General features: G+C 37.1%; 1 protein-coding gene across 1 annotated transcript in view; it reads left to right on the top strand.

Annotated features, from left to right (window-relative positions):
* The first annotated feature begins 4,644 nt into the window (after positions 1-4,644).
* Positions 4,645-12,996, top strand: part of LOC125060885 — a 33,821-nt gene continuing 25,469 nt past the window's right edge. Inside the window, exons 1-2 of the mRNA XM_047666000.1 lie at positions 4,645-4,922; positions 5,057-5,148. Of these exons, the coding sequence (XP_047521956.1) occupies positions 4,688-4,922; positions 5,057-5,148 (327 nt within the window). The 5' untranslated portion in view covers positions 4,645-4,687. The remainder of the gene's footprint in view (positions 4,923-5,056; positions 5,149-12,996) is intronic.

Genomic DNA, 12,996 nt, shown 5'->3' with positions numbered 1-12,996 from the left:
TCATTTACGGATACAGTTAATTGTTAGAATGCGGTGATGTTCAATACACACGATGTACCGACCTAATACAATGAGACGAAAGCGCCTTGACCAACTAAGATTATAATTATTATAGAGATTCTTCCATAACTTGTTTCGATTAAACCTATGAGCCATCTTCACCTGATGATTAAACTTTTTAATATTCGTTATTGCTTATAATTCAATAATGGTTTTAAAAGCCTTAGTTAATGATCAAGTCGTTTACTCCTTAAATGTGACCGGTGATGCTACCGTGCCCCCTTAATCTTTAAATAGTTAACCTTTACAAAATAACTTTAGATACCGCCATTACTCTGGGGCATATTCGTTTGAAAAATTAACTAATAATTTAGCCGCAAACTCTTTCTGATGAGGAGTACAAATTTATAAAACAACATGGTAACTAGCTCGGGTAATTGAACAGTGCCCGTCACTGAAGAATCGACTTAATGATAATAGCGCGTTGTTCACGCTTCATTCGCTGGAAGATTACCAAACTAACGACTAATGAAAGCCCCTCCCTCCGCCGTTGTGGCATAGACGTATCTATGTAATCCAACGTAAATATATGTTACGAGATAAACCAGAAATAGCATATAAATAACTAAATAAAGTTTAATCAAATTGAAATATGATCCACCCGTATGTAAGAGGTATAACGATATTATTATAATGGCCTCCGTAATTAAGAGGCCTCCTTTAATGAGGGATCAAAAGAAAAATAAGCATTTAGGAGAAAATATCCGGAAAGAAATAAAACCTTCAAAGAAAGGTCTAATTATCATCCGGAGGGAGGCGGCTAATGACAGCCACCACTCCCGACGACTTAGTGGTGGATGTATTTCTACACCGTCAACCGACGGCGTTAGTTTTTTGCAGTGTTCCTATTATGATTTCCTTTGCTAATAAAACTAGTGAAGTAAGTCGTAAGTCACTACTAAATATTAATTGACAAAATATCTAAAGCCTTCTACTAATTTCCCTGAAGAAAAGCAGTGGAGTATTTTAACTGATGTCCACAAAAAGGCTTTGAAGCTATCATTTCAAGTTTGGCTTATCGAAACTGGCTATGACAGCTTCGCCGAGCGCGACGGATATATTGAAAATGTGTGCATTAAAACGGAACACATACACATTTTGAAACATTTGAAAAGTATTAAGTTAAATTAAATGCAAAGGAGAGTCTTCCGTATCTGGATGCTGTAGGGTTCAAATTTTACTAATGCTATGCTATTGTAAGGAAACTCGTGTAACTGGTTGTGTCGGAGGCTCGTCCGCTCAGAACCCGCCGCCGCCTACAGCTAGCGAAGACACAAAGGAACAAGACTTGGAGCGTCGTTCATCTATATACGGGATGCAAAGTTATGCTAATTCTAATACTTTAAAAAAAACTGAATAATTCTTTTAACTATAGTAACCCAGGCGTATCCTAATCGTAAATCCAATGTTACAAAACTATTAAAGAATTTCTTTAAAACTAAGTTATATGAATGAGGAGATAATACTCAGTGAAGCGTTCAATAAAGCGTACAGTATTACAAATAAATTGCCAAAGTTTCAACAATGTATCTATTTATTATATCTGCTATAACAAGTAAATGTGACGACTACCTGTACTATCTATCTAGCGGTGAGCGATTCCTAATTGTCATAGCATTTATATTAATTATGGTATTACACCTTCGAACAATATACATTTCAACAAGACAGACTGTATTTTAATATAAGGTATTGGTAATTAGTTCTGTATAGAGACGAGCAAGCAGCGGGTATTGTGGAGGCGTTACAATATGGTATTTATCATTAGTCTTGTGTATATTAAATACCGATTTAAAGTAAAAAGACTATCTATCTTTCTCGTAGCATTGCTAAGCTTAGTTCAAGTTTTTTTTTCAATCCTAATAAGTTCTGATTCTGCGACTTCATTCTCTTTAATTTAAAACGTCTCGGAAACGTTTGTGACAACCCTATATAGCTGCTACTGACTTACGCGCTATACAACCCACATCGCAAAGTAATAATGGTCACGCAATTGTGTATCTTCTATACATCAAATACGGATCAAAATTAATTAACAGCCAAATGCGTGGGCTGTTTTTTACGTATCTGCCCTAGGGCTATTGAGTTTTTAAGACTACAATAGTTCAGTGACCTTCAAATTGTATGACGGCTCTTGATACGAATACGTACCTAATGCCGAGCGAGAGAGAAATTAACACTAGTTTCTGTTCAAAATGGAAGGCAATAAGTACCTTTTTAGAGGTTTAATATGTTGTCATTTACATATACATACCAATATACAAACGATTGACACATTACGTGGTGTATTGCAAATCAAAGTGGCGTAGAGTGAGGCCCTGAGTGGTCTCCAGAGGTCGTATAACTGTAAAGTTCTCATCTAAGTTCCCGCAACTTAAACTAGTTAAGTTACGAGTGTGCCCTGGGGTTGAGCCGACTACAGGTTTTTGCTGTGAGAGGTTTTCCTATATTGAAGTTTTCGAAACCTATCGAATGCGATCGTACTTATCTGACAATGCATATCAATCCAATGCTAGGTCCGGGAAGCTAGTAGTTATAGTAGTTATTTATAAGCCAAGCTGTTGTTTTGATAAAACGAGTTACATAATACATTATGATGATTCCTTGGATCTTTGTAAACCTGTCTGTCGTCCTGCAAGCATTAGCGCGAGTGAGACAACTGTCGGACCGGTCCACCCACTCAGTTAAATATTTTTTAGTTTGAAATTTAGTATTAAGGCTGTCTTCGTGCGTTCTTTTATTGCGTCTCTACGAACTCTCAAACTATCTTAACCCTGAAATTTTATGTAAAGTTATAACCAACTTTCGAGGAACAAACGGAGATGTTTACTTAAATTTTTAACTTAAGAGATAACGGCGCGCCATAGACATAACGAGCATTAATTATTTCTATTTCACCTTAAAACATTTCGGCCTAAGGTGGAAGTTAGCTATCGCACGAGAGGACAATATAAGACAACGGAATGCTTGCTATATGTTGTATATCGGAGGGTTGATAATAATGGCAGTTGTCGAGTGAGCACTAAACAAAAGTAGAGGCTGAAGTGTCGCCCGCATCACTCGCGCAGTGCACGGCTCTCGCCGAGCTCTTGAAGCGCAGGCCCTCCGGCGTCACTGGCGGAAGAGTATGACTTACAATTCATATGATTTATCTTTTACGAACGACTTTCACCTTTACAAATATGGTGTGATGATTTTCAATATTTTAGATCGTGCAGGCCAGGCGTCACCGACAAGCTTGTTTATCTAACTCCCTTTAATATAACAGTTAATTCCTTTTCGTCCTCACGACAGATATCAGCAAATATAATTGCAAGAATTATTCACATTCTAGATACAATATACACAATTTTTATTACATTTTAAAGTAGCACGCGAAGTGCATTGTATTTCGAATAACGGGTTTTGTATGCATAATCGTGGTTCTTACTGAAAATCGGTGAAGTGGTAATTCTTACCAACACAAGGGCCAATGTGTAAGTAGGTACATCCTCAACAATATGTTCATTATGTGTTTGATTTCAAATTGCATTTTGAACAAGTTATGTTTTTCTACAAACGTAAATTTTCTAATTTCTATTTCGATTTGATTATTGTTTCTGAGTACTGGTACTGGTTAAAGGGTGAAGGCACGTACGGGACGGCTGCGGTCGATTCCGACCCGCGATAACAGGCTACGGAACGATCACGTCTCGCTCGCGTTGCGCACACGGCGAAGGCTTCGAGGGACTTTGTCGTGACTCGAGTTACCGTTGCCTTACGACACATATTGTCCCCATTAAATAGCCTTTTAATGATTAATGCGGGCTTACTCCCGATTACACAACGTTAACCTCTTCGTGCGAATTGAATTCGAGTAAAAAGGTTTTTGTTATTAAAATTTTAGTGTTGTCACCCTACAGCGTTGAAGAGATATTCTTTGTTCAAAGTAATTTATATTAGAGAATGTAGACGGTCAAAAATTAAGGTCAAATATAATCACGATACGGCAGTGCTGAGTCAGCGACTACCGTAATACGCCTCGCTAACTCGTTACTGTGAGATTTCGGACCACCCAAGGAAGGATTCGATTCTATTCAATACTAGAAATATCAAACTTATCTTCTTTTTAACATGGCCAGGCCGGTCGGTGGGTTGCACTAACATATAGGCCGGCAAACTAATTTTGTATTTCATGAGCGAAAAATACAGCGTTCGACGGAGAATCTTCCCCAGTGAAGTTAAATTACACGCAGCATTTAGATGTCGAATATAGCCTTTAACAATATGAAGGGAATCTGAGCTCCCACTCGTTTAAAGGTGAGTGCCATTAATTTCCTTGAACGTGATTGTTGCCCCCTCTTAATAAAAGCGTGATTGTTTCATTAGCGGCACAAGATAACACTCAGCTGAGATCCAAAATGGATAACCTTTCAAACATTGTTCTCTGACAATAAATACGTGTATTATTTTGTATCTGGTACACGTTAGCCGCATCCACGCCGGACGATCAATCGCGATGTCATGGTGTGAGGCGCGCGCTCCCCGCCGCGTGCGATCCATTTGTTCACGCTCAAAGGAGCCCTGCCTCAGTCGCTTGCCGCGCGCGGCGTGGACGGTTGTGATTTGAATCGCGTGATCCAACGGAATGAATAATTCACTATGTATTCGTTTAATATCCCTTTATAGGGACAATAAATGTTTATGGGATCCTTATGATTCCAATTACGCAAAAAAAAGTGTAAGAGAAGATGCTTGGCGGCAAATCAGTCGGAAAATGAATAATATGCCAACAGAAGATTTAAAAAAAAAAATGAGGTCTTTGTCGGGTGGCTACAGAAGAGAACGGTTTAGAGAAAAACATAGTCGTTTAACCGGATCCGGTAAGAAGTTATTTAGTAATATACAATTTTCTTCCGTAAAACTCCACATCGTAACTTGACTTAGTTTGTAATAAAAAGACATTGCCGGGAGTGACTTGTCGGACACTTATATATTAATTTGTTGTTTATTTCAGGTGCTTATAAATCGAAATGGTTTGCTTACGATTATTTTGCGTTCATGGCGGATAAGAATGACCCCGGGCCAACAAGGGATATACGTCAACAGGTGACTTATTTTTTACTTTATAATTTTATTTTGATCAAAAAACTTACAGGTAACCAATTTAAGTATAATGTACTGAACTATATTATATTTTTTCTTCTTAATGAAGCTAACTTATAAAACATATAAACAGTAGAATTTATAAATATTATTGGAACTTATTTTGTCAATCAATGGCACCGTTTGTTATAAAGTGGGACCGAATATCTTTGGTATTTAGTGATGCTCTTCGTGGTATGGCATCTATCGGTAGTAGCGATGTTGGTGCCTGTTCCGACCGCCAGCTTCCAGGAACTATTTATCCATTCCCCTGTATTGTATCAAAAGATATCGATGATCTTAAATTAGAATTACTTCGTAAATAGTTATATAAGTAAACTGTCGCTAGCACGACTTTAGTTGCTTTTTCTGGCTCCAACAGCATTGGTTTACGTAAAACGCTGCAAACTGAGTTTAGTACCCCAAACACATTTTCTACTACTCTACTTTTCTTGGATCGCGGATCGCGGGATCGCCGATCCATTTTGGATCGTTCGGTTTGGATGCGTCTGTTGAGCAACAAAGTTGCAATTCTAAACGGCTGCCAATTTTTGCCTTTTCACTCTGAACTTAGAGTTCATTTCAGCTTAAACGCATTTGCCACGAGAAATGATGGTAGTTATCTTTCATTGTCGGATGTGATTAGGGTTACCAAACGTACTATTGCTTTTGTACTAACTAAATAACTGATCATAAGAAATCTCAACAACTTAACTATCGCCCCTGAGACCGACCGGAGACCGAGACGGTATGAATGTCAACCCTGAAAGTGCGCTCGCGCCGAAACCGTTGCGGTCACTTCGCGCGTGTGTTTAATTTGTTTAAGCCGCTGTATTTCATCAATTCATTGTTCGCACGTGGAAGTACTAAAGCATATTTTTATTCCTTTTAATGAAATGCCAAATTTATATAATATCATTTAATCGCTTTACGATTTATGAGATATAGAGTTAAAACACAATATAGTGTTTAATTAGCCATTTTAATCTCTCGTGAAAAAAATATTTTACTCAAATTGGAATGTGATAGAAGTATGCTACACTATTTATAGACAATTGCGCAGGCGGCGATAAAGTTGTAACAACTCGTCTCCTCTCCGACTGCCGCTGACACTGTATAATACACATAATATGTGTGTTGGTCAAATTTCTAGATCATATCTACCGAGACTAATTAACAAGAAAAAGTTGTAGATCAGTTAAAATTTGGTAAAATAACATCAACTTCAAACCAGATTCGTGATAGAGACTTATAACGACTAAGAAGGTATATCCAGAGCTCTGTAAGACACGATAATAAAAGTATATGTCGTACCGATAAAATGTAAACAGCCCATTTGAATATTTAAATAACCTCGCGGAGCAAAAAAGAACATAATATTTCAATTGGTGTTGAAGGACGAATGATAACCGAGGTAAACATGTTTGCTAACTGGGTTATCTGCGCGCGCGCATTACATAAGCGCCTATTTAATTGCGGAAATGTGTGAATTTTGATTATGTTATGCTCAAATAATTAAATGTATAAAGATAAAAATAATTCGTTACACCTGGTGTAGAAAAATAATGAATTTAAACTCGTTCTGGTGGAGTTTCAGAAACCATTCAATAAAGCATATACTAAACGCGCGTAGAAACATCACGAAGAGTACCTCACAGAAGCTTATGCAAATATATTTAAATATATGTACATCGCAGCGTGTACTTTCAGCGAGACGTTGCAATGATAAACACAGTTATGGAAAACTTGAGATATCGACAGACACCTATTTACCTCCGATAAGATAACCACAATCTTTGTTCCATTAGCAAATATCGTAAAATTATATTAATAGCGAACACTTGGGCGTTCCTTTCCGTATGTTTTGATGGCGTTTCAAGGACACGGCCGACGGCGTTTTCCTAAACTCAAAATGAATTCACATTATTTCTATTTTATTTTGAAAATCACTAATGCAATCTCCTCACAGTCAAGGAAAAACTGAATTCTAATTGGATTTTCCTTTCATCGGTGTTATGTCGCTAATGTTGCAAAACGAAAAACATGGCGCACGGTAACCGGTGTTCGCACAGATCGCATTAACTGAGCAAACATTTCTCCGTCGATGTGATCCCGACTCCAAACACAAACATCGACGGACGTTGGAGCAGAAGCTGCTAGAAATAGTCACTTTGCCAAAACATCACCACTCGTACACATCGGTGTTTCAAGTCAGGAGCGGTTTATACATCGCACAACATTATTGTAGAATTAATTACACATCCGTAAGCCTCTCGAGGTTGCAGGTGCTCATGGGCATAGTGCCCAATGAGTAACGTGACCAGACGTCCCGTTTTATGCGGGACTGTCCCTTTTTCCAATTACGAGTACCGGTGTCCCCGAAATGAACTGAGGGACGCAAAATTGTCCCGTTTTCAATTCATTCATTAAAATTTGAGCAGCAGAATATAACAAAATCGTGCCAAGAGTTTGATTCTTATTTGAAATCGTCACCAGCTGTATTAAAATAAATTTGTTCTTCTGATAAATATAAATAAAACTAGACATTTTGGGTACCTATATTTTGTGATTTGTTATTATTAAGCCAACAAGTTTTCTAAATATATAACTACAAAGTGTTATTTTAATTGACTACTTATTATTTGACCTAAATTTAATGAATGTCCCGTTTTGAGTCAAAAAGTAACTGACTAGACTCCCGTATATCAAAATCCAATAAGTCTGGACTCTGAAGAGCTCTGCCTATTCCCTCGCTCGTTTCCCGACCTTCTAATCCCCTCCTCGCACGTGATAAACTTAACACGTAATGTTTTCAGGAATCATTTTCATTTTTATCGTTGGGACTATGTCTTTATTTTTACGCCAGACCCGACCACGCAAACCGCGCGTGTCGCCTCCACGCGCTTTTCGATGCCGTCATTTACACCGTAAAAATAAAATTGAATCGTTTGGTATTCGACGTAATTTTAGAGTTATTATCTAGGTTTATACCGAAATGATTTTGACTGACTCAAATAGAAGCTCAACGTTATGTTGTTGTGTTGTTAAAGCGATATGTTTAACGTACCTATAGCAATACAGACGTTTTAAAGGAATAAAAAGTGACTTCAGTGAGGTGACAGTTGGCTTTGTCGCTCTTGTTTAAATGTTTTGTCATTTAGTGGGATCAAAACACGGGTCAACGACCAAGCTAATCTGAATGGTTCGCTTAGTTGAGCATGTGATTTTCTGAAAACAACTCTTGTTTATCTTATTGTGTACACTGTAAACAATCCGTGATGTATTGTACATCACAGGTACAAGGCACGAAAATATTAACATTGCCATAATATGTGGTACACTTATAGGCTAAATTGATATTTTTTTAATGGTACTTTAACAAAACTAAGTAAAATTATAATTAGGAAGGAGTCGAAAGTGCAGTGGCAAGAATGTGAGATTAGGACTATTTGATTTTCAAAATACTTTTCCAAATTTTCTCGATGTAACAGTTTATTACAAAACGACGAAAGAAAGAATTTCATTAAACATTGATAAAATCGAAAAAACGAAGGTTGCATATTAAACAGAGGGTAAAATAACAATTCCAAGTTTGTCTCGAGGCCTCGGCTCTTTGCGAGGGACGGCCCTCCCTGCTCACTTGAGATTATTCAATAAATAATGTAAAAACTTGCCGAATTCAATTTAAAAGATTGTTTGGATCAAAGTAATGATGAGTTGGAAAGTATTTGTCTTATGTTTTTTGTCACCCTTTCGGCTTAATCACATCGAACGGGGCGTCGGACCCGTTCCTACTTGTACAAGTATGTGTTGTCTTTTTCTCATCATGTCGTCGTTTTCGATCTTGCCGCAACAAAACGAAGTTCATCGTTTATTAACTTAAAATCAAATACACGGTATCTCAATAGCTTTAGTGATCTAAGCCGAAAGCCTAAAGAACGCACAATTTAACATTTTAATTTTATAGCGAACTTATAATTGGTAACTTAATTAGGTATATTATTATATAATTATATATTAAACCAAAGCAAAATGTTGTCTGAAGTTTGAGAATTGTGACACACAATTGAGGTACACGGTACAACGCCATGTTGCTTTTGAACCTACGTTGTCACCTATGAGCGAATAATGTTTTTGTTTATTTTGGTGTTTATCTATTACAAAGAAAAATACATAATTTTCTTTTCTACTTCAGTGTAAGTATGTACAGTGTACACGTTCGAAGTCATGTTACCTCCGGATGGTTTTCTCACAGAAAACGGTCGTGAAGTGATGCAATAGGTTTATCGTATTGTACTCGCGTTTCGAGTGGCTAGTGAAACTCCCGAAGCCCATACGTTCCCCTCTCCCCTCAATTTTTCCTATCCTATCCTTTCCCTTTTTTATCCCGTCTCGTTCTATCCTTCCCTTTTCTATCCTCCCCTCTCTCTCCATAGAATATCAAGCAGGCGTCATCACCCTCCTTACTATCTGTGGACTTCTGCAATATTAGGAGGTTGTTATTAAACATCAACGCTGTTCATCACCACCTTGACATAGCGAATTCGGCCTTCGGCCTTTAGGACTTGGGGGCCTTCAAGAGAAGAGCGTACCACTACGTTAACCGTGTGCCAAACCTCCTGGTGCAGCAGGTATCCATGGGCGCTGGTAAACCTACCTGCACTATGATCCGTTTGCCTCCTCCACCATAAAAAATAATGGTGCCAATATGTACAGTTCCTCTGGAAACACATGATCAAACGACTTCAACGACAACATCGATGATGATGATGATCACTGTGTAACGTTGTAGGTACACACGTAACTATGAAAATAATTAATCTTTTCTTGTATAGTTATTAACACTTAAAAGTTATTATCATAACAACACATTGAAATACATTGGTTCGAGCGACAATATTGAATAAAATGCAATTTCGTCAAAATGAAACGCACAATACCCTATTACAATAAGAAAAGTAAGGAGTTGTTCTGAGGAGCATTCGGGCGGAAATTATTCCTGTGTCGACGAGATAGCGCCATACTCTTAAGTGTAGACTCAGAGTCACCAAATAATGCATTTATTTGCCATATATATTTAATTATCTTTATCTTTCGGTTTAAACACCTCGATAAACTGTTATCTAACAATTTCTCTTTACCCAAAGTGTCAAAGAAGTATTATATTTCTTAGCCCCTAGTGATGACTCATACACATTCTGTCTAGACCAATATTAGTGCAATTGGTGCCAGGTGGAAACTGTTCAGGCTACGATAAACAGATCCCTTTAAAATTGGTAATTCGGAACAGTTTGATCTCTTGTGCTACAACGCCAGGCTGTGGGTCGGGGTAAAGTACGGATATTTGCATTTTTACGTCTTAATTAAGCCAAGGGTGCTGAACACCGAAGTGCTGAGGTCGGAGGATTCCCTCGAGGCCGCTAAACTGGCATTTTTCAAACCAATTTAAACAGTCCGTCGGCACAAAGAACTCCGAACCTACAACTCACTCTTCTCAAAGTCAGCTAATAACATACGTTAAAATGATTTAGATTATTTTAACACACATTTTATGAGTTGCTCTCATAAATAACAACTAAAACTATTAAATGCCACTACACATTATGTTTAAGATGCCATAAAGCTCGTTTACGTGGAAGAATCTGACACAATCGTATATGGATGAAGAGCCCGATTTTGGTCCCGTACACATTACAACTTATTTCTCATGATCTTTATAAACTTAAAACTCGGATTCTCCGCGGGTTACCGTACATTGGACAAGTCATCACAGACCACAGGCCGTGTCGAGCACAATGGTAACCGATACACGCACAAATGCTGTGTTTCCATGTGGAAAAAAATATATAATTGTGATGTGTATGTGACTATATTTAATTTTTGGAGAGCCCTAAATCTGTGAAGCAATTGAACATCAGCAGATGTGTTAAAGTGATAGTTGTAAATCAGAAATCTCCCAGTGAGCTCTTACAACATTGATACCACGAGTAGAAAAATAACTATAAAATCTCAAATGCTTCGTTATATACTTTACTACGACTGCTTCGACAGAATCCCCTCGGCCTGAAACCCGACACGAGAAATGCGACACTTCTCTCGTAAAAGAAAATTATTTAAATTGCCAATAAGAATTTATTTACTGGCGCTGGATTTGGATTTGAAACCGGTTCTCTATGTATGTGCTGTGTTTTGTTTACTCAGGGTATGTGGCGGAATAATTAATAGACTCGTTTTTAGAGGCGTAGCTTTTCACTATTTAAAACAATATTTAAGACTTCTGAAACACTGACTTTTCCCGCTAAAATTATTATTTTGCGACCATACAATATTCATTATTTGGCTAACACAATGTTGTATTATCTATAATGGGATTATACTAAACGTTGTAATAGTCAGTCTAAACAAAGAAAACAGTTAAAATGCGTATTCTATTTTAATCTCAATTGCCGTAATGTCGGCCACATGTGCTGAAATCCATCTTGTCATCGCGTGATCAACGCACTTCGGACCCCCGTCTTCTCGACCGTCACACCACGAATCAAAATAAACGCTACTTTCAATACCATAGAGTTCATTTTACATTTGAATTTGTATCTATTAGTGGAGAAGAGTGCTAGTGCTGAAGCTAATAAGTGGTTAATTAACTGAAACAGATCGTTTAACCTAAATTGAAATTAATTGTTTTCATAATAGAGTTTATTTCTTGATGAACGCAATTTAGATTTCTGATAGTAGGTTCTTTAAATTTTTTCTGCAATTGGAGACCAGGCTCCTCGGTACCACGATGGCAATACAATACCGCTATGATTATTTAAATGTTCTTCTTATCCGCAATAATACTATGTTAGACCAGAGTTTTCTTTTTCAATTCTTGACTTCTGAAATATTCTGAATCACGTTATCTTGTCCAAATTCCGCAGGCAGCTGATACTTCGCGGGCGAATTAGGTGTGACGCCGATTTTCTATACTAGGCTTCTCTGATGCTTCTTGGAAATATTCAACAACTTCTTCTTAGATAAGTCATTCAGAATCTCTGGCATAATATCATGGAACACGTTTCTCGGTTTCGTACGGTCCGCCTAAACCACATTTAAGTTTCTTTTTTTGAGTTTTAAATAATAAATAAAATAAACCTTCACCCTTTCTTGCACAATTCTCATGGTAATTATTTTCCTTAGTAAGGTTGCTTGGAAAACATCGCTTGTTAGCAATGATGCCACCCGAAGCCTTCCTAATAATGAATGCTCCCTGATCGTTTAGTACGCCTATTGTTACAAAGTTGCTATTTTATAAACAAAAAACTATTTGCCAACGGAAACCGTAAACAATTATAAATATGGATATCTCGAAATTAACATATTGTAAAGGAAAGTGAAAACGAGCAAACGACATGTTATAAATCAGCTTTAAAGTCATAATTTAGGTTTTTGAAAGTTGGAACTCGTTATAACAATATTACATAAATAATCGCCAGCATTTGACCAAATCAAACGATTTTGTTTTGGATTTTTTAATATCAAACTCGAACACTCCAAAACCGGGCTAATATTTGTATGTAAGAGATTTTACAATAAGGTAGTTTTTAAAGATATCGCTGACCGTTACTATATATAATATGTACCTTGATCTGGAACCATATAAAGTTACTTTAACTAATTTAATAATAGCAAGATAAGTTTCAAAATTTAAAAAAAAATACATAAACGATGAAAAAAACTTTGGTTTATGTATGCACTATGCAGATATGTTCCCAGTTTCTAAATATTCTTCAAGATTTTCTCCATTGTTATATAACCGTTTTATTATATTGA

Source organism: Pieris napi, chromosome 22 (genome assembly GCF_905475465.1).
Source record: "Pieris napi chromosome 22, ilPieNapi1.2, whole genome shotgun sequence".
In the NCBI taxonomy this organism is placed as follows: Eukaryota; Metazoa; Arthropoda; class Insecta; order Lepidoptera; family Pieridae; genus Pieris; species Pieris napi.
Note: the sequence above shows the minus strand (reverse complement) of the source record. Positions and strands in the feature narration are given on the sequence as shown.